At 39.8% G+C, this 26469-nt stretch overlaps 3 protein-coding genes across 11 annotated transcripts in view; 2 read left to right on the top strand and 1 right to left on the bottom strand.

The window, feature by feature from the left end:
* The first annotated feature begins 956 nt into the window (after nucleotides 1-956).
* Oatp33ea (Organic anion transporting polypeptide 33Ea) lies at nucleotides 957-8093 on the top strand. Of its 2 annotated transcripts, none has more exons than XM_070655299.1 (8): nucleotides 957-1256; nucleotides 3284-3478; nucleotides 4840-5265; nucleotides 5659-5894; nucleotides 6142-6418; nucleotides 6640-6835; nucleotides 6923-7524; nucleotides 7730-8093. In XM_070655299.1, exons 1-8 carry the CDS (start codon nucleotides 1241-1243, stop codon nucleotides 7918-7920), a joined length of 2139 nt encoding a protein of 712 aa, XP_070511400.1. In that variant the 5' UTR covers nucleotides 957-1240; the 3' UTR covers nucleotides 7921-8093. The 2 variants fall into 2 exon arrangements, with proteins under 2 accessions (XP_070511400.1, XP_070511401.1); XM_070655300.1 differs by having other exon boundaries at nucleotides 957-1177.
* A 303-nt stretch (nucleotides 8094-8396) lies between these two features.
* Oatp58dc (Organic anion transporting polypeptide 58Dc) lies at nucleotides 8397-17685 on the top strand. Of its 6 annotated transcripts, none has more exons than XM_070655298.1 (8): nucleotides 8397-8653; nucleotides 13024-13636; nucleotides 14009-14118; nucleotides 14618-15063; nucleotides 15270-15945; nucleotides 16075-16459; nucleotides 16702-16803; nucleotides 16870-17685. In XM_070655298.1, exons 2-8 carry the CDS (start codon nucleotides 13306-13308, stop codon nucleotides 16989-16991), a joined length of 2172 nt encoding a protein of 723 aa, XP_070511399.1. In that variant the 5' UTR covers nucleotides 8397-8653; nucleotides 13024-13305; the 3' UTR covers nucleotides 16992-17685. The 6 variants fall into 6 exon arrangements, with proteins under 6 accessions (XP_070511399.1, XP_070511396.1, XP_070511398.1 ...); XM_070655295.1 differs by lacking the exon at nucleotides 8397-8653 and adding an exon at nucleotides 11949-12377; XM_070655297.1 differs by lacking the exon at nucleotides 8397-8653 and adding an exon at nucleotides 11949-12327.
* LOC139101837 (solute carrier organic anion transporter family member 1A5) overlaps nucleotides 17631-26469 on the bottom strand; it is an 81610-nt gene continuing 72771 nt past the window's right edge. Inside the window, exons 1-10 of one of the 3 annotated variants that reach the window (XM_070655284.1) lie at nucleotides 24341-24611; nucleotides 22025-22293; nucleotides 21726-21935; nucleotides 21346-21604; nucleotides 21054-21195; nucleotides 20619-20907; nucleotides 20154-20343; nucleotides 19766-20021; nucleotides 19209-19641; nucleotides 17631-19096 (exon numbers count right to left, since the gene is read on the bottom strand). In XM_070655284.1, coding sequence (XP_070511385.1) covers nucleotides 18150-19096; nucleotides 19209-19641; nucleotides 19766-20021; nucleotides 20154-20343; nucleotides 20619-20907; nucleotides 21054-21195; nucleotides 21346-21604; nucleotides 21726-21935; nucleotides 22025-22289 — 2991 coding nt within the window. In that variant the 5' untranslated portion in view covers nucleotides 22290-22293; nucleotides 24341-24611 and the 3' untranslated portion in view covers nucleotides 17631-18149. Of the gene's footprint in view, nucleotides 19097-19208; nucleotides 19642-19765; nucleotides 20022-20153; nucleotides 20344-20618; nucleotides 20908-21053; nucleotides 21196-21345; nucleotides 21605-21725; nucleotides 21936-22024; nucleotides 22294-22370; nucleotides 22504-24340; nucleotides 24612-26469 lie in introns of those variants that run through there. The other 2 variants (XM_070655285.1, XM_070655287.1) reach the window with 2 other exon arrangements.

Here is a 26469-nt window from a genome sequence, read left to right on the forward strand (position 1 = left end):
ACTTACGATACGAGAAGCATCGGAACGTCGCGCCGGGTCGGTGCAAAACTCCGCACTTGCAAGTCTTTCGCCGACGATTGCGAAACTGAGCTCCCTCATCCCTCGTACTTCCTAGTCAAGTGCATACCGTATTGAGCGCAAGCGACAAACGATGTGAATAAAATTGGACTCGCACGTATTTATAACTTTATACAATTCATGAAATTTTTTATCTGTTAATACGCATTTATTTCTTTTGTTTTTTAAGTATTTTAATATTACGCGAATTGATGATTTACTGACTGCCACATTACCTCGAAGATGGCAGCAGCGAACGAGAAGGATTAAAGCAGATATGACCTTTAATGCGCTTAAAGATAGACTGATATTTAATTTCTCTCTGATAAGGAAAAATACGAGAAAATCGAAGCGATAACTCTTGAAACTCGAAAATTCTAACTGTTTGGAACTTTTGACGTTGCTCGTGTCTTAAAATGACTGTTTAATTCGTAATTTAATAATTATTAAAGTTTCTTATTTTGATCTATCGCTTTAAGAATAATTATTTTTTCTCTCGTTTTCTTTACATCTTTCAAATCGACTTCAACCATCGTTTTCGTTATATTTTCTATATATTTGGACTTATTAATTTTTAGCTAACTGCTAATTATGTCATTAAACTATATATTATCTATTTGATTAATTATTCCAGACGGTAATAAATAATTATTTGCAATGTACGTTAATTTTCCTGTCTTTACCAGATTGCTAGTACTTGGTCGAAAAGGACAAGCGAAGATGCTGTTCGTCTCGTGCACTTTAGCATGGACCGCAACCAGGAGATGTGCTTGCTATCTTACGGACGCCGATGCATCGGATCGCTTGGGTCCGAGTAATAAGATGTCAGCACCAGTGTCTCACTCCGTGATATCCTTTGAATGACGTGCCGCTTATCATTCGATTTGATAGAGAAATAGTAGGGGAGCGTTGCCATTGACATACGAATAAGCTCAGTTATCCCGCGTTTATCCGTGCTAAGTAGAGCGCTCACGGCGCGTGGTGACTTCCAAATTGACGGTAGACGAGACTCGAGGATCGCGATCCGATAGAAATCGCGGCCCGAAAGTCCCCTCTGCGTCCACGTGTCTGAGATCAGTGTGAAAAATCATTTCCAGTTCGCATCCTGTTTTTCTCCGAGGTCAGAAACACATTTTTACGCATATTTCACAAGTTTATTTTCAAGAAAAACTTGCCGGAAAAAATGGATTTTGAAAAAGGTACTTTGGGAAAGAGGATAATAAAAGTTAAAATTTAATTTAATTTTGCATAACTTTAGCATGTAAAGTAACGGTAATATGGAAACTGAAGAATTTTAATTCGTTCCTTAAATTGGCGATAACAGGAATTTAAATAAGAAACTTGTGCATTATAAGCAAACGATAATATACATTGTCATATTTTAAGGAAACCAGAAATGATTTTATAAAAGTGTTAATAATTTAATGTCTGTGATGTAAATAGCAACGTAATCTTTAAATTTTAATATATTTGAGTAATTAAAGTTTGATTATATGAATAAACAACTTGGCTTCTTAGATGAATAAACTGTAAAGTTCTATGAAATATAATGCACAATCTTAAAAGACTTTTCCTTACAAGATGCGCTCAAACGGAAGTACTAATCAATTAAGACATTAAAGTAGCATCTCTGACTGTGATTAAGATTAATTAAAATTATGTAAGCTTAGCTCAGGTAAATTGAGAGTAACAACGTTGATAAGTAAATCTCAACTGATGGATAGTGAAATATAAGATTTATAGTTAAAAGTATTTAATTAATATAATAATTATATATTTATAGCTTTATAATCTAGCAGCTTACAATTTAATTTTAAGATACTTAATCAAACGTTTATAACGTTCTTTAGAAACAATAATCTTTAATTTTTTACATTTTCATTTTTTTCACAAATACAGAAATATTGAATAAATTATTTACAATCCTATTTTATATTTTATAATGCTAGAAGCATTTTGAAAACTCTTAACATATATTAATTTTATTGAATTAAAAGCTAATGACAAATATTTAATTAATGTTCATACAGAAGAGTTATATGTCATATTTGTTAGAATGATTTATTGATATGATAAGCCTAAATAGATTTGTAGATTAGATTGTTGCTTATTGTAAATAACATTCAAGTCTGTGTTATTGCGAGTGTAAAGAACTCCAACTTAATTTTTCAAGCTTAATTGAGTTAATAAATGATCAGCAAGTATAACGAGCTATTTATTAAAATTATACCTTCATAAATTTGCAAAAAATTAATAGATATATTATTTTCTACTTAGCGAAATTAATCAAGACTCGTCTTGTTCAGTCATTCATGTGCTTTCGGTTTACGGATTCTCGTATCGTAAGCGCTAGTCAGATCAAATCGGTGTATTCTCGTTCGAAAAGCGAGTTGCGTAACGGATGCATTCACGTGTATTTAGAAGACGTCATTGTTGCTGTCGTTACGCCGAGGTACCTGCCAAGTGTAAGCAGCGTGTTAGATTTATTATCTCTATTAACGTATTAATAATTACGCGACTTATGATGAAAGATAATGGTCTTATCAGAGTCCGTTTTGCACGTACGTGTCTCATGCTCACCGAATTCTTGTCGCAAGAACATTAAAAACTGAATGCACTTGGAGTCATCGAACTACGAGCAGCTCTAGGACCACGTTTGCGACCCCGTAATCCCTTTTTCCCCCGTTAAGTTGTACGACATGTAGTTGTCTAGACTATTCGTGATCGTGAGAGTGCAAGTCATCGTCATCGACTCCCGCTATCATAATGACGACGCATTATTTTCCGTATAAGCGGTATATTTAACATAGTGCATTCATTTAATTAGTATCGTCAAGACGCACTTATCTCAGGATTTAATTCTGCGGAACGCTCCCGTCGATGTAGATACCAAAGACTGCAACAAAGTCAACAGAAATCGTTTAGAATAAATTATCAAGAGTTTTTTTTTTTTTATTATACTTGTTTACATTGTACTTTGCATAGATTATTATATTCTTTATAGTTGCAATGGTTAATTTTCTAAGATTGAAATTTAAATTTATTAAATCAAGCTTGAAACCTGAAGATATCAGTTAAAATAAAAATAATAAACGTAGAAAGATATAAACGAGATATATCTGAAGGTTAGCAAGTAAAACTGGTCTTGTAAATTATTTTAATAAAATTTAATAATAACCGTTGATTTCAATTAAAAAAAGAAAAATGTTAAAATCAATTTTTTTAGAGACAGCCAGAAGTATGAGTAGAAATTGTGGGATTTGTGGCATTTATCCCAGATGGCTGCAAAATCGAGCCACTGTGAAGAGTTTCATCGCGGTATACGGTTTACTGGGCACTGTTCAAGCAATGGCATTTATCTACATCATCGTTACCCTGACAACTTTGGAGAAGAGATTCAAGATACCTAGTCGCACGACGGGTGAGTCTCATTCTCGTAATCACACGTAATAAGGCATTAAGGCGATGCGATGTTACTTTGCAAATATTGACAAAGGTATTCGCTGTGCGGGCGTGATATCCGTTTTGCGACCGGAACTCTGCGTGGCGATCAACTGCTTTCGGTGTGACGTAATAGTCTATTTAACAAAAATTCCGACATAAATTATTCGCGCGCGACATGCGAGATAAACTCGACGTGGTAGAACTTAACTTAATCACCTTCAACCTCGGATCCCATTGCCGGCGAAGCCGAGCCGGTAGACCAGTCGCCGGGATACTCGTGTTCTCGTGTACACTGAAAAGCAGATATGGTATTTGCTTCGGCGACGGCGACGGTAGCGTAGGTGAGGTCACGCTAAGGTTAGCGTGGTGTGCGTCGTCTACACGAAGAGCCATTGCACGTGTGCCGCAGAGGCCTGCGGAAGCGGCGGTAGTGGCGTCCCCCTCCACAGGCAGACCAGTGCGCCGACGCACCACGGTACATGTACGTACGTGCTTCTGGTGAGACTCACGCACACCACGACAAGTTCACGTACTCTAACCGCCATCGCCGGAGCACACATGCCATACTTGCCTTTCAGTGTATACTTCAGGCATGTGCTACAGCGACGGCGGTTAGCGTACGTGGACTTTGCCGTGGTGTGCGTCGAGTCTCTCACGAAGTATGTGCGTACATACGTGTGCCGTGGTGCGTCGTGGGTGCGCCGGTTGCTGAGGACTGAAGGGGGAACGCGCTCCACTACATCTCCGCGGCATCATGTACGGCGCTTCGTGTATGACGACGCACACTACGCTAAGATCATGTACGTTAACCGTCGTCGCCGAAGCAAATACCATATCTGCTTTTTAGTGTACGTACACGCACGACCAGCGCTTTCGTGTGCGTGCGTCTAGTAGGTAAGTAGTGTGTCGCAATCACAGAAGTGACAAATCTGTCGTACAACTAGTACTGCACGTACATACATTGGAGAGCGAAGACACGCGGATGATGCATTACACAATTACGCAGCCGGCCGCGATATTCGGGATATTAACACGCACGTTCTGACACTTATACGCATGCACAACGGTAGAATAATTTTTAATAAAAAAATTTAAGGAATTAATAAGCCAAAATAAATTGATTACAAGTAATGCTCGTGTGTCGAAACGATAAGGTAATCTTTTGTTTGCAGTATCATGCATGATAAACAGAAATAAACGAGCTACTTGTGTTAACCAAGCCATTACGTCGCTCAAATATTATTTTTGCTCGATTTACAAGAATACTGAAGTGCGAAAAACTGATTGCGTCGAAGGGCTAATTTGTCACGAGTCTATATAACTTTCTCGTTATTGCAGGGATAATTCTTTCGGGTAACGAGATTTCGCAGATCCTGTCTTTAATCTTAACCTATTATGGCGGATCTAGCCACCGGCCAAGATGGATCGCTGTTGGAGTGGGTTTGAGCGCCCTGTCTTGTCTCGTTCTGGCGCTTCCGCACTTTATATACGGTCCCGGCAAAGATGCCCTAGCGTTGACGAAAGAGTACCTGGATCATACTCTGCTAAACGTGACAACCGCCTCAAGCGATCTCGCGATTTGCCCGCGCACAGACGAGCCGGAACTCTGCGACGCCGACGCCAAGCAGAGCATTAGCTATCTTCCTCGACTGCTGGTTTTTATATCTCAATTTATTCTCGGCATCGGAACTACTCTATATTACGGTCTGGGGCAGACATACTTGGACGACAACACAAAAAAGAAAAATTCACCTATGCTTTTAAGTAAGCATCGATTACTCAACTTAATGTTACTTTGACGAATTTTAATTATTAAAATTTAACCTGGATTGTAATTTAAACTTACTGTTGTTTATAATAAGAAATAAAGGCACATGTGCCTTCTTACTTGTGCATTAAAATAATATCGTTTCTCTTCGCGAGTTTGATAAATATTGCGGTATCTCAAGAACGAAGTTAAGATAAGATCTAGCTGAAGTCTGGTTATACTTGGAATGGAATATTTTGATAATTTTATCTGATTCTTTGCACAAATTATGCGCTTATTGTGAACGTTTTAATTACATTTTTAACGATAAATTTTCTGATTGCAATTGAAATATGTAATTGCTAATGCGATTTTTATGAATAGATTTAAGAATAAATTTTATTTGTAAGGTATTACATTCGCCTTGCGTACTGTCGGCCCAGCGATCGGATTTCTACTGGGCTATGGTTGCCTAAGTTTGTATATAGACCCAAAGCTTCATCCTGTTATTACGAAGAAGGATCCACGATGGTTAGGTGCGTGGTGGCTCGGCTGGATCATTCTTGGCGTCACGATGGGTATGTTCGCCGTTTTGATCGCTACGTTCCCACGTGAACTTCCTACAATAAACGATACTTCCAAACAGGTAATTTACATCAAACATCACAATGTTATAAAAGTAAAAAAGAATTTTTATTTCAGATGTGATGTAAAAAGCACAAAGAACGTCTTTGATAAATTTAAAGTATTAATTAAAATAAATTACACAAATAAATCTATGGAAAGCCCAATTAATATAAATTTTGGATAAAAGAATTAATTTATAAAATAATTAAGAACGTAGATTATTACGAAGAACAGCTATAAATTAATTAACGAAAACATTATTTCAGGATGGCGAAGTTCCTTTGAAGTTAGATTTAGTGCTGCAACAAAAGCCTCCGATACAAATGGAGCCTGCCAATCCGATGCCTATAGAACCCGAGCATATACCGACGATCCGTGAATTTCCAAAAGCCATGAAGCGACTGTTAACAAACTGGCTACTGACCTGCAACAATTTAAGCGCTGTATTTTACATACTTGGCGCTTCTGCTTATATCACGTTCTTGGCGAAGTATCTTGAAGTTCAGTACAGTACGTCTACGGCTGGTGGCACCGTGATAGCGGGTACATATATATTAATTATGCGTATTATTCGTGCGTTACTTCCAAAATATTTTACGAGATAACGTCCGACTGCTATCAGAAACTTCTGAAGCTCGCTTCAAGATAATTATTGGTGTTAAATAAATCGTCATAGGACTTTCCAAAATTTCTTATGATAAAGTGTTTTTGAGATATTAAAAATATTAATACGCTTTTAATGCTACTTTAAATTTTATTTGCAGGTCCCATATCGCTGATCGGTATGGTACTAGGGTTCCTACTATCGGGATTAGTAATTAGCAAATTTAAACCGGGCCCCAGGCCGCTACTCGCGTGGAACGTGCTCGTCGGTATCTGCTTTGTCTTGGGCCAAATACTCTTCATATTTCTAGGCTGCACAGACTCCGGAATCCGCGGCGTAAACTTAGAAACTATGCAGTGAGCACTTAAAATTTGATTTCTTAAGAATTTACATATCAATGTCTAACTTATAACTTGATAAAAAAAATGTTTATTCGTTTGTAGAATGAATTTGACAGCCGATTGCAACGCCGATTGCAACTGTTTAGGCGTCAAGTATGCGCCCGTCTGCCACGAAGCATCGAAGACAACTTTCTTTTCCGCTTGTCACGCGGGCTGTCAAGCGATCTTAGACGACAAGCAGTTTACGAACTGCAGTTGTCTGCCGTTAAGCGAGTCGAGTCGTATCGAAAGCGACTTCAACTCTAGCAGGATCTTTATTTCAGAGCGACAGAAGTACCTGCCCGATTCACAGGCGCTGCCACCGATCTTCGACACGGTCCGCGCCGGTCCCTGCATCAGCGAATGCAGTCGGTCGTACCTGCTCTTCATGGTGCTTACCTGCATTATCCAAACGTTAGGCTGCTCCGGGAAAATCGGCAACGTTCTGGTGAACTATAGATGCGTCGAGAAGAGGGACAAGAGTTTTGCCCAGGGCATTACGCTGATGATCGTCTCGCTGCTGGCTCTGATCCCGGGGCCGATCATTTACGGGGCCATCATCGACTCGACCTGCCTGATATGGGAGGAGTCCTGCGGGACTAGAGGCAACTGCTGGTTCTACCACAGGGATAATTTCCGATACTTGGTGAACATCTCGTCGGCTGGTGAGTATCGCTTCGAGTTTAACGACCTATATTTCACTAGCTGTTTGCTCGCCAACTGATTAGATACGGGGCGACAAAAAGATCGCGGCAGATAGCAATAAGTTATCGGACATAATAATTTTATTAATCGCTTATTTTAATTTATTATTTGTCACTCAATTTCGTTAGTTTTGCAATGAAGAAACGGCATTTTTTCATGTTACAGGGTTTACCTTAGTAGGAGTATTTTTCGATGGTGCAGTTTGTTATCTCGGAAAAAATTTGGATCTGTACGGCGCCATGGACAGTGACAAAAGACGTGAGTTCGTGAAGGAGAACGCTGAGATTGATGATATAGACAAAAGGAAGGAAGTTAACGGAAATTTAAATCTGAGGACAGAGCACAGCCGTCTATGATGCTGCTGCTACCCGATAATAGACAAATCCAATAAGATTTGTGGAATTGCTCTAGGTACCTGAAATTCCAGAGCTTTCGTGACTGACGCTCAATATTCCGATAATTTGTAGATAATCCTACGTTTTTATTAGCGATACGATTTAATCATGTAAATTAAAACAATGCTCCTTAATTGTTAATCTTTCATGATTCCAAACGCTCGGACGCTGACATCGTTATTACGGTTTTGTTGCTAAACCTTTATTTCCGAGTCATGCTTATTCCTACTTCTTTGTAAATAAATTATGCTTATTTTTTATTAACGCGTTATTACCCTCGCGATGCATTCAAATTTGCTTTCACATTTAAAACTTCCATTTTTATTAGTAAATTAGTAAAGCTTTTACCGGAATTCCTTTTTCACAAAAATGTCAAATTTGTGCTTGTACATAAACTGCTTTTTCCATTTCCGAAATGTTCGTCCAGGTGAAATCGGACGAATCGCTCTTCACCCTTTATTGCTTTATCGCCCGCCAAATCCTCTGCAAGCGGAATACAAAGTGCTGTGGGACGAAAGGGTTTATTCAGAAAAAAAACTGCATTGGCGAGTCGCCCCTCGGTAATAAGAAGAGGAGATCCGAGATGCTGGAAGGCGGAGGCGAAGTCTTACGGCTTGTCTTCGAGCCCCCGAAATTCGGGGATTCGTCGGGAGCACACCACTGGACGGAAAGATTACATCCCACGAGGCTGAAGGTAAAAAGGGAGTTTTTGTTTGAGAGCCTTTTAATTTTTAAGCCCACCCAACCGAGGCGGGCGGTTCGGCTTGTGTAATGAATTCCGCGACGTTCCCGTGACGTCAGATCCTTCCTATTGATCGCATCCTTTAGAACACCATTAGAGGATGCGCTTCGGCATTGCGATTATGCGTTCCACCTTACTCCGTCGCAAATGAGGAAAAATGAGGTCTGTGAGACTGACAACGTCTGCCTCGCTGGCAAAGATAAAGATTCTTTTCTCGCAGCGTACAAATAATTTTATGAAAAAGTCTGATACGCAATAATTGTTTAATACATTCACAACTCATTACTAATTTTTTTTTTATTTTTTTTATTTTAAGGCAAATAGATTTATTTCTAAACATTTTTTTTTTTTAACATTTAAATATACAAGGTATTTAAATATATATTTAACACACTTGTAAACGTGTTTTTATCAAAGTATTTAAAGAAAATTAAAGAAATGTAGCTGCCACTTCGCGCTTCGACCTGATATCGGGAAGTTTTGTTATTGTGTGTACACGGTTGCATTGTGCATGACCCTGACCCATCTTTCATATAGACCTCATCAACGTCTTCTAAGTCGAGGTACAGTCCGATCAGACCAGCAGCAAGACTGTCCGATAAAGAAGGATAGAAGCGTGTGATATAGATGACCGGAAGCAATCGGTTTACTCACCTTCCACCACTTCCAAGCTTAAGAATCGCGCCACTTTTATTATCGATCATGCTTGATCCACTTCAAAGAGTTTTTTTTTTTTAGAAGAACACGGGTTAAGCTAATTTTCAATTCAATAGCATTTATTTGCTAATAAAGAGAAACTACTTTTTTTTTTGTGAAAAGTAGCCAACTGCGCGTCAGCAACATGCAACGACACAAACCGAGCAGGTAACGTTAAAAACAAATCGCAAGTTGAGGTCTTTGAGTTCGACTTGGGAAAAATGTTCTTGGCCATTACTTCTGAGGTAATAATAATGATACTAATGCAGCTCATCCGGCGTTCCTTCTGCCATTCTACAAATGCTGCGTAATTTACAAACGCAAGTGGGCTGTGCCATTTAAAGCGCCTGACGAAATTTGTCTATGTGTTGGCGAAGTAACCTTGTACTTTGCAAGTTAGCACTTTGTCATATGTGATCTAACAGAAGGCTACGCAAAGTAAAATTGTGATAGGATTGATAGGCGATATCGTTTGGGCGCGTAAAAAATATTCGAAGTCTCTCGCGGAAAAGAGTTCCCTCGAACTCGTCTTGATCCAAAAAGGTGGCAGCTTTAGAATGATATACGCGTTCATGTTGCGTAAACACTCTCGCCGAGAATCACGCAAATACAGAGTTTATAAATCACGGTGGATTTCGGATTTTTTTTCAGCAACGGAAGGTGTCTCGCCAATCTTAAACCTGGTCAACGTCACGTTCTTCAAAACGTTATAAATTTAACGTTGAGTACATTGTGAAGAACGCGATCCTAAATTCTACGTATTAGATTTTACATTTTTAATAATATTTAATAAAAACATTAATAAAAATGCATTAAAAAAAAATCGGGAGAAGTAATTGAACTTGTTCGTTGATTCGATAGATTTGATCAAGAAATCTGTAATTAGATAAATGCAAACGTACTTCACAATTTTATGATTAATTTATCATAAATTTATATGCAAAACTACGAGTTATAAAAAGATTAATAAAGTAGAAAATAAATCTTTTACAGTAATGGCTTTTAACGTGTCGGTAAATTGAGTATCGAGTGCCTTTCTCAAGTTTTATTTGCGTGCGTCAAACGGCGGATCGAAGTTTTCAAGAAATTTGTGTATACACGGTGTACTCAGCGGTGTATTTATGATGTTCTTATCGTAGACGTAAATTTTCATTTGTCTCGGCAGGTTTGCGAGCGAGCAAATAGCGATGGCAAGACATTTCTTGCAAATCACGACAAGTGTCGGCTCGCAAAACGGAATCATGGCTAATTCAACTAATCATTCAGCTCCCTGCTCGCCTTCGAACCCATAAATCAATCGCGATAAATTTCTGAGCTTCTTATTTTATTATAAATATCTGAAGAGCCAACGCAAACACTTTCGAGATCCTTTAATCGTATAGTCATTCGTTCCAGTTGAGACTCGCGTATACCAAAATTCGGGCAGTCATTTCAGCATACAGATTACCGGTATGATAAGAAAATTTGAGTAAAACGTTATTTTGTACTTTCGCTTCTCGTCAAGGCGCACGAAATGATAGCTAGGTATTTATTTAAGATTATTTTGAATAATAAAAGCTCTGCTCTCTCTCTCTCTCTCTCTTTTTTTTTTCTTTAATTAAACGTTCACCAAGAGATAACAATATTTTACTTAGAGCGAGCCAATGCTACTGATACGAGGAGACGAACATTAAATATGAAAATTGTTTGTTAATAATTATTGATAATTAGAAAAAATAAAAAAAATATATATATCGAAACGGGACGATTGTGAATTTAATAACGTGGCCGAAATGTTGAAGCGCTGGCAGAAGTCGGCCCGGGAGTGGAAAAATTAAACTTCGGCAATTACCCGTCAGCTATTAGCGACATAGCTATTTGATGTATGCCATTAGCAATGCGCGGGAATAGACGGAAGAGTTTACCGAGTGCCTATGTGTGCGCGCGTGTGTACATCACGTCTGCTCTATTAAATCATAATGGGTCCACAATGTGAGCCTTTGCTCCCGGAGGTTGACTAGAAACGAGCTTAGACAACACCGTACTGAAAGCCAAGACCTCGTGCACGCCGCCGTAGTCCGTGCGTCGCGAATACCACTCGAGGGATGTTCCGTTTCACCGTCAGGATTTAAGCGCTGTTGGCCCGCGGGGGTGGAACTACGCTTTCAAAAGGTGCCTTCCGACACACACATGCCGTCGTACATGCATACACGGCTTCCTTTCCGTCCCGGCAATTTTTTTATCGCGTTGTAAAAGACCGGACAGAGACAGAGCGCAACTCGAAGACTAAACATCATCGTCGTATGAATTAACATTCAAGTAATCTTCGAACTTGTCCCACATTCCGTAAAAATAAATAAAACTGACACATTGAGTCATTGCAAGGTGCGTTGTAATTAGTGGTACAATCGAATGTTACGTCTCGCAGTCGGTGACTCGAAAAAAAAGTTTTGTCAAGAACGAATTCTGGAGCGTAGCTTGCGATTCCATGTTGCGGCACTTAATTCATTAGTAACTCACAGGTAATGATTATAAGAGGCGCTCGGAATTAAGCCGTCAGTTCGCAGTAGCAGCAGTAGATGGTAAGACGTGTTCCACGGCTTCGCCATCCGATTCGTACATCTTATTTCGCAACCGCGCGGGGCGCCGAGCGCCTACCCCGTTAATTGCCCTTTTTCTGCGTAGGAGTCGACTGCATCATCCCTACTCTTTCGCGACCGCGTACAGGTACATTATCAGATAGCCCAAGATAGATCGAGCCGACGGTATTCGTGGACGACGAGGACGGTCAATTCTTAGTCGTAGGAGGAGGAATTGAAAGAATCGCCGGTTCAGCGAGGAAGAGAAGAGAGATGATCGGAGAAGAGAGAGAGCGACGGCGAGGAGGGGAGGAATAGACCGATTGCGAGAGGCAGAATTTACCCGCCTGATAACGACACGGTGGATAGTAGGTGCGTGCAAGGAGACCGTGGCTCTCTCTCGTACGATCGGCATCTAGAAGGTGGGGATCTTCAGTAGGCATAGAACGCGGCTTGCACTCTGTTGCGTCTAGGCGCTTCAGTTGCGGAAGAATATCGCTCGTTTTCGGACGCGAGTTTGTATCGCACAAAGGGGACCACGCTGACTCGCGGCCGCAGGGAGATCGGTAATCAAACCGGCGAATTATATTTAAAAAAAAAGTCTCCGTCGTGGTATTGGTAGCTACGGTGATTGCGGTCGATCATTCAATCTTGCCTCATTTGCATTTATTCCGCATCGGCGGCAATAACCGCAGATTTTTTTTTTTTGTTCTCACATTATCATTCACAACTGATACTAATTAACAATTTGCTATAACGCTGTTATTTAAATGAAAATTTATATTGAGGCCTCATTTCTACATTCTTATTATTTTTTTTATAGAAATATTATTTAAATATTATTTTAATAAATCTGTTTCGACATAGTTCGATAGTATTATCTTTCATAGTATTATCTTTTATATCTGGTGCGAAGATTGTCGCACAAATACATTAGTTTTATTTTAATTCTTTTAGTTTCTTTCTATTAATCATCTTTAGTTTAGTTTCTATCCATTATTCACCCTCTTTGCGTGAATCTCCGAGCTGCACGCGCGTGACAGTCACCCCTTCGATTTCTCGGCATAGGTGTTATCCGAGCAAGACCAGGTCGAAACATGGAGAACATGTGACCGCGTGATAAAGTGGCGGGACACGAGGACACAGTGCAAAGAGGAAGGAGAGGAGATTCCGCGAGTGAGCGCGGGGGCAAGTTTCGGCCGAACGAAAAAGCGATGCCAAGAGCCGCGAGGACGATCAGATCACATCGGTACCGTGCGACCCGCGATTGAGGTCACTGAATTCGCTCGAAGCCACCGGCGTTAGGCGCTTGTGTACCAGTTGCGGGGCAGTCGTGACGATCAGGCGAAGATGAAGAACAACTCCAGCAACTCGAATCACGAGAAGAACGGGCCAGAGAACCTGAAGCTATTGCAGGTGCCGAAAACGCCTCCTGCGACACCGTCACCGACGACGCCGACTAGAGGTCTCGATGATGTCTTCAAGGAGCTACCGATCACCGACGACACCTCGTGCGGTATATGGTGCCTGAAAGGCCCGACTTTGCAAAAGTTTGCCAACAAGAAGGCGTACGTGTTTCTCTACGGCGTGCTCGGCTGCATATTCTCCGCCAGCTATGCCTACTTCAACGGGACCATCACCACCATTGAGAAAAGATTTAAAATACCTTCGAAAACGACAGGTATGTACGGTTTTAAAAGCAAACTTGCAGAAAATTAAAGCAGAGCGAGATAATAATTTTATTTATTATAATTGTAATCAAGCTAATACTACAATTGATTAGAATAATATTTTGCTAGTTTTATTAAAATTTTATGGTTATATTTTTTATTAATAATTTAATGCATCTTGCAAAAAGCAGCTACTATTTTTTTTATTTTATTTTTAAAATTTATTAGATTTAAATTTAAAATGTAAATTTATTAAGCTTGCAATCAAGTTTCGTACTTAAAAAAAAAAAAAAAAAACGGAATTAGCCTCCGTTTCAAGGAGCATCATTAAACGAATTGCTGCGGCACAATTTACGCCACGTATGCGCTTTCTTCTCGTGCAGGCCTCATCACAGTGGGTAACGACATCTCGCAGCTTTTCGTATCCGTCGCCCTGTCGTATTACGCAGGCCGGGGTCACAGGCCTCGATGGATCGCTTTCGGCATTTACACCGTAAGTTTTGTCATATGCATCCCCGGGGGTATTATCGAGGCGATTTGGGATTAATGCCACGAGCACCGCGTGTTATTCGCGCGCCGTACTTTCGCGTCGGCGAGATATAAAATCAGCTGTCGGCACACGCCCCGAGGAACGAGCCGGTGGACGTCATAACTCACCGATTGGTCGGTTCTTAATTAAATTAGGAAGCGTTAGAATCGTAGCTACGCTCATTCATGCCTCTTGCCACCGTACTCCCGTCGTGCTTAGCTAAGCGCTCCATTCTTCGAACAGTAACAGTAACAGAGGCGCTTGCGGAATGCTCTAGATGTAGTGCAGATAGCCCGAGCATGCTACGACCGTCGAGATAATAAATCTTTCGAAACAATGACGAAAATAAGCAGTAATAAATTTAGTAGAAAATTATTACAGGCACTGTTTGATGCTCGCAGCGCGAAGGCATGAGTTATTCTTGATGTTTAATGAAATAATATGTCGTTATCGATTTCGTTAGGTGGTGCTTTTCTGCTGCCTTACGATGCTGCCGCATTTTCTCTACGGACCCGGTGAGGACGCCTTGTCCTTGACGAAAGAGTACGGAGGAAAGCCGCGGAATTCCCTGCAGAACGCGAGCGTAATATCTGAGAAACACCGGAAGTTTCTTTGCTTGGGCAAAGAAAATCGTGGATTAGATTGCGAGGTCGAAGACGGAAACTTCGCGCCGCAGGTGCTCCTCTTCATAGCGCAATTGGTGTCCGGGGTGGGTGGATCGCTTTATTACACTCTCGGCGTGTCGTACATGGATGACAATATACAGAAATCGAAAACGCCGGCGCTGATTAGCTTCTCATACTTTCTACGAATGCTGGGACCCGCAATCGGCTACGGGCTGGCCTCGTTCTCTTTAAAATTCTACATAAGCCCGACTTTAACTCCCACTATCACAATGCAAGATCCGAGGTACGTAGATCTAGCACGAGAGTATTTTGCCATTAAACAGTGATTTATTTTATTTTATTTTATTTTATTTTATTTTATTTTATTTTATTATTAATAAAAATATTATTATTAATGAAAATTAATCAGTTATGCGATGTAAATATTTTTTTAGAAAATGTATATTAATATTTTATAGTAATTTATAATTTATATTAATGGTATTTCAGATGGCTTGGCGCTTGGTGGCTAGGATGGATTATTTTAGCCATTCTTCTCTTTATTTTTGCCAGCGTGATCGCTCTCTTCCCCAAGACCCTGCCGAGAGCCGCCGCCCGCAAAGTTCTCGCACTAGAGCGCAATAAATCGGCCGCGAGCATTAAAGGCGAGCAAGAATCGGAGCTCCCAGCATCCATCTCGGACATGCTGAGGACATTCAAGCGCTTGCTGACAAACACGACTCTAATGTGCAATAATCTGGCGACGGTCTTCTACTTTATGGGCTACATGCCTTATTGGATCTTCATGCCAAAATATATTGAGACTCAGTACAAGCAGTCAGCGTCCGTCTCGTCGCTGATCACCGGCACGGTCGGCTTGGTATTCAGCGCCTTCGGAATTCTGCTATCTGGTTTGATTATCTCCAAGTACAAGCCGAAAGCTAGATATCTTGCCGCGTGGAACGTCATGATCGGCGTGATATCGATTCTGGGGATGATCTCTTACGCGTTTCTCGGTTGCTCAGCAAACGACAACCAGATCGCTATTCAGCCTAATGGCGCCCTGAAGACACAGCTACCCTGCAATGAGCAGTGTAATTGCGACTACGTTACCTACAATCCCGTGTGCTCCGAGCACGGACAAACGTTTATATCCGCGTGCCACGCCGGCTGCCGCAGCATGAAGGTTTGATACAATTTGCGCAATTACTCTGAGACGCGATTTTTTTTTAAAGATTCTGAAATTTTTGTAATATTCAAAGACAAAATTTGTTCTAATTTTCGTTAATTAATTATGTTTTTTTTTTCTCACCAGCTTCACAGTAATGGCAGCAAAGTTTACACGGACTGCAGTTGCGTGAAACCGAAACTGGCCCGCTCTCTGACGCATTCGTTTGCCAACGTTACATCTTTCCCGTTCTCCACCGAAATTCTGTTGGAAACGACCGAGCCCACGGTGGAGCCGTTAGGCACGGCCGTCCCGGGCTCGTGTCCAGTCGATTGCATGCAAAAGTTTTATATCTTTTTGGCGGTGGTGTGTCTATTGAAGTTTAGCGGCGCAACTGGAAGAGCGTCAAATTTCCTGGTCTCTGTAAGATGCGTCGACGAGAAGGACAAGGCTGTTGCCATGGGCTTCGGGTTGATGATAATGAGTCTCTTCGCCTTCATACCGTCGCCTATTTTGTTTGGATTTATATTGGGTCAGTGATAAACGAGACTTGCACACACGGTTAATAATATCGACAGAGACGGATTGCCTAACATTAGTAAATTGTTATTATCAAACGACAAATAAGGCTTCCGACGTCTGTATTTATTTTTTATTTTCAGTAATATTCCGCGACTTTAAGTCATTATTGAACGTGTACCTCGTATATCTCCGTATTTATATATCCGATTACGCGCTCTTTGTTTGAAGATTAATTTATACTTTATCTTGCAGACAATACTTGCCTCGTATGGGGAAAAACTTGCTCGGGAACGGGAAATTGTTGGCTGTACAACGGTGAGGCCCTGAGGTATTTGCTGAATTTCACCGCGGCCAGTAAGTATCTCGCAAAACGGTCGGGTCGGAGATGCGGTTGTACTAAAATCTTTCTATTATTGTTAGGTTTTGTAACGATTGGCACGCTGTTCGATGTAGGCGTCTGGTATTTCGTCAAAGATGTGAAGATCTTTGACGAGGAAATCGAGCTGAAAGACATAGCGGAGGAGCCCGGTGAGACACTTTAGAGAACAGTTAATGATTAAACGCAATCACTTTTTCGGCGTATTTGTTACGCGCGTGAAAAGAGACTTTGATTGGAGATCTTCAAGAGGTCCGGGCGACAACCGTGCGGAAACCGACAAATAAAGACTTTACAAGTACCTTAAGCACCTTCTTAGCTATTTAAAGCTCGTAGAAACCTAGATAGCATCGATGGCCGATCAGATTAGCCGTGGTGTTCGCCAGGGAGAGAAGAGCGACTACCGAATCTGTTATCAACGTACTAATTTACTGCAATCAATTATCTCTATTGTCGTAACAGATGAATTTATAATTTGTTATACGTATTATATGAACGTTTGCTTCACTTCGGATTCACGTTCGAACAGAAAACGACGGGTGCCAAATTAATACATATATGAAATATATCTATACGTCATATGCATCGCTTGTCGATAGTGAAAACACGATTCGCGCTAACGTGGATCGCCTATAACGTTAAACAATTGTACATACAATAATTATACTTTAAAATAGAAAAAAAAACGCCGTAATTTATCTACCCAGTGAATATATTTGCTGCTGTTATCGCACTAAAAGAAATTTTTGTTTAGGTGATTCTGAAAAGCAACAAGAAGTCACTAACAAGTAAATAATCCATGAAATTTAAATATAATGAATTTTAATTATGTAATAAATATTAAAAAGATCATAGCGACATTGTTACACACATCTTTTGTTTCATAGGATAATTACAAGCATTGAAATGCGTCATAAGTATGATGCGTAATATAGCAAGCATTTTATTAGCCTGCTCCCTTTTGTTAGAGACACGTAAAGTGCTCCTAGACGAAAGTATCCTTACCGATAGCGAGCTATCGATTCTGCATGATATTTGGAGCAATTGTTGCACACTAATACTGCGACTCGTACTTGAAGAAAGCGCGCGTCAAATTCTCACCTATCAAAACGCAAAGTCAAATCCGGGGTTTATATTTTAAACGTGACAGGTGTCAGAGATAGTATTGTGGCAATGTGTACCTTCGCAAGCCTCTTATCGCTTGCAGATATAAATTTATCGCGATAGTGCTTCTATTCTATTAATGCAGATTATGCTCTCTATAAATATGTGCTGAGTTACGCGCTGTCTTCACGTCGCCTGTTATGTAAGATTGATCATAATCCTAGAGATCGGTCTGTCGCGATACTTTGTTGGCCCTAGCGACGCTATTTGGACTGGGGGTGCTTGAGCTTTTCGAATCTGGGTCGACGCTCTTGTCTTGCACATCCGGCAAGCTGCCAAAACCTGAAGAAGATCGTCCTCGAGAAGATGACCTACCAGGAACCATAGCCACCAGAGGTATACCCATCTTGTTTTCCGATCGACTTCTCGTATCCTCCGTCGATTTCATCGACAACCGATCTTCGTCCAAACTTTCTTGACTAGCGGTCTGCTCGTATCGATCGATCAACGACTTCACGTCCTTCAAGTGCGCCGTGTTGGTAGTGGCCGAGTTGCTCTTGCTATCTAGAAAGGGATCCACTATCGGAATGCCAACTTCATTGAAGTCACCTTGTTTGACTACATCGCTCTCTTGACCCCTCTTTGCCAATTCAGAGCCGCCTGTCTTCGAGAAAGCGTCCTGATAACCGTTAGGACTCTCGACTTCGGAACTTCGGTTTCTCGGATCCTCGTAGTGATCGGGATTTGGAAATCGGCGTTTCAGGGACGAGTTTCTAGACGAGGTGCGATCAATTTCGTCGTGAGGAACATCGTAGTCTTTGCTAGGAACACGCCTTCGCGATCTAGGTCCGACGCTGCTGAGATCGCTCTCGACGTCGGAGTCGAGCTCCAGCGGCGTATAAGCAACTTGTGTGTTAGATCGTTTCTTGCTTTCGTCGCTGGAGCTGTCGAGCTCGTCTTCGGAGTCGAGATTTTGGATCGTTGACCGCGAATTCTGATTCGTCGGAGGGTCCGAGCGACGATTGCCTGGACCCAACGGACCGTATTTCAGAGCTCCGCTCATTTGGGTAACTTCTTCGTCCTTCGATGAGTTATCTATCGGTTTTGCCACTTCGGCGATTGTTCTCGATTCCAGTTCGGCAGTTAGCTCTGTTTGTCTCATTTCGTCTGTAAATATTATCATATTTTACATTTTACAATTTTATTAAAAAAAAGTATTTTATTAGAAAAACATTTTAATTTTTTAATAAAATAAAATTAATTATTTAAAAAATCTTACTATTGTTGTTTGGTGTTTCAGGTTGTTCGGTTGTTGATGGTAGTTCTATCAGTTCTCGCAGTATAACATGTTCTTCGTTTTTATCATATTCAATTTCTCCGTACAGTTGTAAATTTTTACAGAAAAACCAAATCATTATTTTAACCGAGAAAGAAAGCAGTAAAAATAAAATTGTCAAATAGCACAAGTAATTGCCAAGTTTTTCGGAATCGTGCAAATGACAAATTATCCTCTGATTGCCCCAGTATTGGCATGTTTGACGCGAAACAAATTCGTAGAGAACTTTGCCAAAAACGTAGACAAATAAAGAGATCCACATCATCCAGAAACCGATACTGATAGCTTTGTCTTGCTTAAAAACGGATCTTATATTTATCAGCAAATCTCCGACGAAAGTGGAAGCGATTAGCGTGTACGCCAATAGAGATCCAAACTAAAATACAAGGTAAAATAAATTTTTATTTATGGTTATTTAAATTTTAATTTAAAATTAAATTAAAAAATGTAAGCTTAACATACAATGCAATTAAAATACAATCAATTATAATTGTAATTACCTCAAAAAGCATCCAGCTGGCTTGGCATTTGGTTGAATCGGGGCCATCTTTCGCCTGATCATTACTCCATTCTGTCATTTTTTCCACACACCTGCAGTCGCTATAAATCTTCACATTGTCGACGTAAATGATCGTGGAGCACCCGGCGTAACAAGGACTGTAGTACGTTAATTTTTTCAAGTTGTCGTGGATCGGCCGAAAATCGGCGTCCTTGGAGCAGTGGCAATCTTTGTTGCAGTAATCCAGCAACGAATAACTATAAACGTGTCAATAAATAAATGTTACTTGGCTATATGGCCACGAAATAAAATATATAAAATGTCACAAAATAAGAAAATAATAAATAAATTATTTAATGAAGATTAATTCTAATTATCAGAGCACTTACGAGCCTTTTTCTAAACCGACGACGGACAGCTTGTCGCAAGTGGCAAAGATTAGGGCGACGATAATCGCTATTGTCGTAAGCACGATAATGGAATTGTAGCCAATAATATATCTCGCTCGTGGTTTTGCCTTGGCCAGCACCAGACCACTGATAATTATGATCAGTCCAATTAAAATGGGTCTCACGATGACTAAAACAAAGTGTAAATATTGCATTTATTTTAGAAAAAAGTTGTTTCAATTTTTATATAAAACTTAATTTTCTTTACGCTTTATTACCATTTAAATTTAAGAATTATATGTGTTATAAATTAATTTTAGTTTTTTTTTTGTTTTTGTATAAGAAATAATTATTTATAATTATTTATATTCCACGATCTATTTAAACTGATATCGCTATAATTTATCTTTTTTTTTCTTTTCTTTTATCTACATGTTTGTTAGCCGAGATATCAATTAATCTTACTGATGACTAGTCTGAAAGGCAGAGGATCGCTGAATCCACGAAACATTCCTGTCGGCCTAGCTATGTGAAATCTAGATTCCAAGAGGATGTCTTCATGCATCATAAAATTCACCAGTGCCACAGCGGTGAGTATCGTTGCCAGAATATTACACATTAAAACTTTGTTGGTAATCAATCTGTATAATGACGGGCAAAAGTCGGGACTGCCGACCTTTTCATAGAGTCTGTGAGGTGCTCGGTTGCGCATTGAACTTCCATTAAGAAGTGAGGCTGCAGCTTGCTCAACGACCTAAAAAAAAAAATATAGTAAAAAACTTGATATTATTAAAAAAAAAAAAAGAAAAGATAAATCAAAGTTCAAATGCGGTTGCATCACATAAATTCTAATAAAATGTTAATTAATTTAAAAATTTACGTTTATGTACAATATAATACCTCTGATGGTAATCTTCGTGGGAACCACGAAAGCAGCAAGCCGGGAATTATCAGTAACACGGAAAGAATCGGAAATCCGAGCCACCACGCACCGATTTGGTCCTGATAGGATTTTATAGCGCTGAAATTTTCTGCATCTATCCTACACGGCGAGTCGGAGTTTAATAAAAAGTATAAATAAAATCTTTTTCCTTTTAAATAAATGTTCATTAAAATTAAATAATAATAATTAATTTTTAGAAACTGTAAATAATAAATATTCATAATAATTCGTAAAGCAGATGGTACTCACGAAAGGCATCCCCAAGCCAAGAAGTATCCGAGAAGAATTCCGATTACCCTTACAGCGATCAATACGCCAATAAAACCGGTTACGTTTCTTTTTTTCGTATTATCGTCTAAGTAAGAAATTCCCAGCGCATAGTACGCAATGTTTGCAATTCCGCACATGATTAAAACTAAAATTAAAATAACCATGGTCAAGTAGCAAGGCTCATCCTCCTCCGCGATAATCTTCAACGGTCCAGAAACGCACAGTTCTGGACTATCATCTAAAATTAAAAAGAATTAATATATTTTTATATCTTTAATTAAAAATAAATTATTATTATTATTATTAGAATTAAAGTAAAAAAATATTGTAAAGTCTTATTACATGTTTCGAGCACTAACCTGCGTATAACGACATATGAGTGACATTTTGCGTTTCCTCAATCACGCGAGTACGGTGTGTCAACTGTGGTATTATTAAAATGAAAAGCGCAGCACTCTGTAGAAGAGTTAAAGCTCCTATCCACGAAGCTCTGTGTATTTTGTCGCCCAAGTACGCGATCATTAATCCAAATAGAAATGGTGTCAACTCTGCTGCGACAAGAATCCAACCTATAAAAGTTTAATTTAATGAAACTAATTTCTTTGATAAATAAATCTCTAAGTTATTATTATTGCGTTATCACGGAAATCGCACGCACCCATGAGGTAAGGATCGATTTGAAATCTCCTGGCTATCGTGGAGCCCGTCACTTGAAAGTAAGCGTACGACGCCGTCTGTATCACACCGATCCAGCAGACTAGTCCCACAAAGAGCTTTCGAGTCGCGAATTTCGCTAATTTCGGGCATTGTAACTGGCTGCATCCGCAATCGATCGACGTACTGGGTATCGGATTGGCTGGTCCTGAAAATTCGCCTTCCACCTCAGACCCGCTTCTTAACACTTCCGGAAAACGAACTGTCATTTTTCTAAAAGAAGAAGAATGTCTTTTAATCAAGAAAAAAATATGTATTAAATACAAATATTTTTTGATATATTTTATTACGATTAAACAATAGTTTGTTATAAGTCCGTTCTCAATTGCTGAACTATAATGCAATAAGTTAAAAGTAGTAAAACAAACTATACTTTTTTTTACTTAGAGTTTATTGCATTATATTTCAGCAATTGAAAACGGACATTATTTAACCGTATCCCTTATATAATTTGTGAAATGCACTTGACTTGCGAGAAAGAACTATGCATCTGCGACACCTAGCGACCGACCGATCGGCTGGCTGGTACGGCCTGGTACGGGATGGTACGGACCGTTACGAACCGTTACGAACCGGTACGAGCTTTGGCAACTGTGCCGAACTGACGAGACTCACTTTACTCTTGAGAAAATTAATACGCATTCGTTGCGCGCAGATTCTTGGCCGGCTGGCTGGCACGGACTGTCATGGTTTCGGAAAAAGATCCTAATTGTAAGTTAAATCAAATCTCAAAATCATTCAAATCAAACAAAAAATTAATTCCGAATTAAAATTATGTACGTGCATAATAAAACTAAGGCGTCAAGTGTTCGTGTACTTGCAGGAGCGAGCGGTCTTTCCTAGCTTTCTCCCGCCGACCGTCGACCGAGCATTACATATTAAAGAGACGTCGAAGGTTCTGCAGATATTTAATGAGCAAAAGCACAATTCCGGGCGCGAATCACATTCTCCCATCCAAGATCTATGTGCGGATATCATCTAACATCACTTGTCTTCTCTCTCAAGTAAGTTTTATCCCTATTTATGCGCGAATTACATTCAGTCTGTGGCGCGACTTACAGGCTGCGTACATGTTTGCACGGTGCTCAGGTTATTTTACTTGCGCATGATAGTCGACTACATTATCCAGCACCGCGAGTGGATCTCCACACTACACGCGAAAAAATACTTGGTTAAATAAGCCGGTGTCAATGGCAACTAGCTTTGTTTCACGAAATCGTTGAGTTCATTAAGCGGCGAAACATTTGTTCGTTAATTACATGCAATTTTAATCTCTTTGGCGCGAAAATAATTAGATTATTTTTTTAACTTGTACGTCACACATTTTACCGGCGTCGTTTACATGCATGCTTTACGTTGAAGAAAACTTTTACATTTATTAATTTAAAAATAATTTTTTCAGCAATGAATTACGGAAGTGCGTACATATTTTTACGGAACGGGCACGCAAGCTGAACATCCTGCAACCAGAGATCACGTCTTTTAAGCCATGCCGCCACGCATTACGGAGGAAGTGGAATTCCTACCATTTGAAGCGCCGAAAGGTAATAAAATTTGCTCAATAGAACTGTTAGTTCACGCGAATTAGCCTTTTTAATTATTGATTCGTATAGATCATTTGTGAAGTGATTATTGTACATAGAATAAGTACAATAATTTACCAATGGACATTTGGAACGTGTCTAGAACTTATATTTTATATTTTATATTACAGGATCGTTTAAGCTGAATAACTACACTGCTGTACATGGAATCGGTGAGTCTATAATAAATTTGTTTATGTCAATGAAATATTTGCATCTGCTTTTTAAAGAAATTAATTAAACTTTGATATAACTGATTAATTTCGTTTTGTCTAATTATAACTTGCACTTGTGTGATTATTTGAAAAATTATTTAAATTGTTAAAGAAATAGAAGGTCTGATCAGACGAATTTTGAGTAGAATACAAATATTTAAAGTTATTAAAGTTATTAATTGTATTTATTAAGAATTAACATCGCAATTTTAAGCGTAAAAAAATCTTCAATTATTAAACTTTTTGAAAATAAGTTATTTTAATTAATACGTATATGTGATATCAATCTATGTGTCATCGTGAGTCATTGCGTTAATACATATGCAAATATTTTATTAATAATTAATTCCAACGTTAATTATAAATTTTTAACGCGATTAAATGACGGGAAATACGTTCGTAAAATTATTTAGAGCCAATATAGTCACAACGTGATGACACGTTGTACATGCATTCACTTACGTTTATCCAGATTTGCACCAGCGATAAAGAAAGTTATGTTTCTCGCGTTAATAATTTACTGTCGTGGTGTAAGTTCACATGGCGATCACATTCCGCGTAAATTTTCACACTCTGGTAAGCTTGTTTTCCACCTTTTCGCCTTTGTCGTTGCAGAAAAAAAATTGTAAGCGTTCAACGTGAGCGCACAGGCGCGGCACTATTCGATGAATACGCGCGTTATCTTCTTACAGATATGCCGTCGAGATATCTTCCGATAAAGTTAGAGTGTAATATGTGCCGTGATGGGGATAACATTACCGACACTAACGTGACGCCAAGACGTGTAGGTTTGCAGGTGTTATTCACGCCATTAAAGGGATATCGAGATTGCGCAACGACAATTTTTTTTGTCGCAATACACTTATCAACGCATCGATGTAGAGTTTATTAATTTTTAAGCTGGTTGATTTAGGCTTTGTCTTTTTATAAATCGTGTGCTAGTAAAATCGACAGTTCGGGAAAGCTTGATAAGAGATTTCGCGTTATCGATTGGGTAATTCTTGTCGAACTAAAGAGGCTCGATTTCTAGAGTGACGAATTCGCGTTCACCCGCATGTGAGCGCGGGTCGAAGGGTCCAATTACGAGGTCGAGGTACAGGGCGGCTCTCTAACGCCGGGGAAGGAGTTAGCAGCCTTAAGCACACTTAAGTCGGCGTCGTAAGAAAATGACGAATGCCAATTAGCATATGAAAAGCTCCTTCCCCATCTGGAGGTGGCGTCTCTTCGCTGGGCAAGCTGCGAACCAGTTCCGGTACTCTTGGTAGGGCGATCACGTTTTTGAATATTAAGGGCAGGATTACGGCGAGGGCTTAGCGCGCGAAATTTTGTCCGGCGAGACTGAGGAACGAGAAAAAATCACCCTTAAGACCTTTGCAACGGACACCCGGTAAAGTCGGCCCTAGAGATGACGCGGAGAGGTCGATCTTACGGCTCTTAAGACAAAGTACGCGTTATCTCTTTAAACGTTGACAACCTTCGGGATTTTCATTAACAATTAAAACGTTCATTTGTTAACGATGACGAAACATCGCTTTGAAAAACGAATGCTTTGAAAGTCAATATTAAAGAAGCACGTGAGATAAAGGTGGAAAGTAAACTACACATTAATTTGCAACGTGACGTTGAAATTTATAGATTACGGCATGAATAAAAATTTTACTTAATCCACTAAAAATATACATTTACAAAATTAAAGGTGCACGTAATAAATAATAAATCTGTAAATACCGATGCAAAAAAAATTTCTATATATACGTATGCGTGTCTCTTATAGAAGGATGCAGGCTTTCCATTAGCAGAGTAAGTGACCGGCGCTCGCGTTTTCTTTGATGTCAGTTAATTTACTAATAACATCGCTTCGCGACCACCGTGCGCTCGTCCTCTAAATATTTGTACCACCAACATATCGACTTAGTCTCATGTAATTAAGTTTCATTATTATTTGAGGGCGACCGGTCGGGAAAAAGTCCTCTCGCTGGTCATTCCCTGTCGTTCAATCGAAACTCAATTCGCGCAGTTCCGTCGTAAAGGCGCAATCAGTTTCTGCTTATCAGTCGAAATCGAGCGAAAGGAACAACCTCGATTCCGTTTGACTTTCAAGATCGAGTTAACAGACTCGTCAAATTCATTCATTTTCTTACACGAACGTAATCCCGGATGATTAGCAGGCAAGATGCATATCTCCGCGTAGAGAGGGATGAAAATCTCAATCGATCTTGCTCGGGGCGAAAGAGCGAGGAAGGACTAGTTGAACGAGATGGGTGGAGGGTGGAAGGTTCGGCGATCTTAGCAGAGGATTACGTAGAATTAAGTCCAGGACAGGGGCGTGCCCCCGTAACACTTAATTTTTCCCTCGATTTTTTAATCTCCCGGTAAATATCGTCCGCCCGCTCGCCCGCTTCCTACCCGGCCGACCCAGCTCGCCTTTCGCGTTCTCTTACCACCGTCAAAGGAGAACCCATTTAAAAACCTCATCAATGCTTAAGCCCCGGCGCTACCATAGGAACTAATCCCTCCTATTTTAACGCAGGACGAAGAGAAAGAAAGAGAGAAACGGCGAGTCGGAGGGAAAAGGAAAGCAAAATGCGCGC

This window comes from Cardiocondyla obscurior, linkage group LG04, assembly GCF_019399895.1.
Source record: "Cardiocondyla obscurior isolate alpha-2009 linkage group LG04, Cobs3.1, whole genome shotgun sequence".
NCBI lineage: Eukaryota > Metazoa > Arthropoda > Insecta > Hymenoptera > Formicidae > Cardiocondyla > Cardiocondyla obscurior.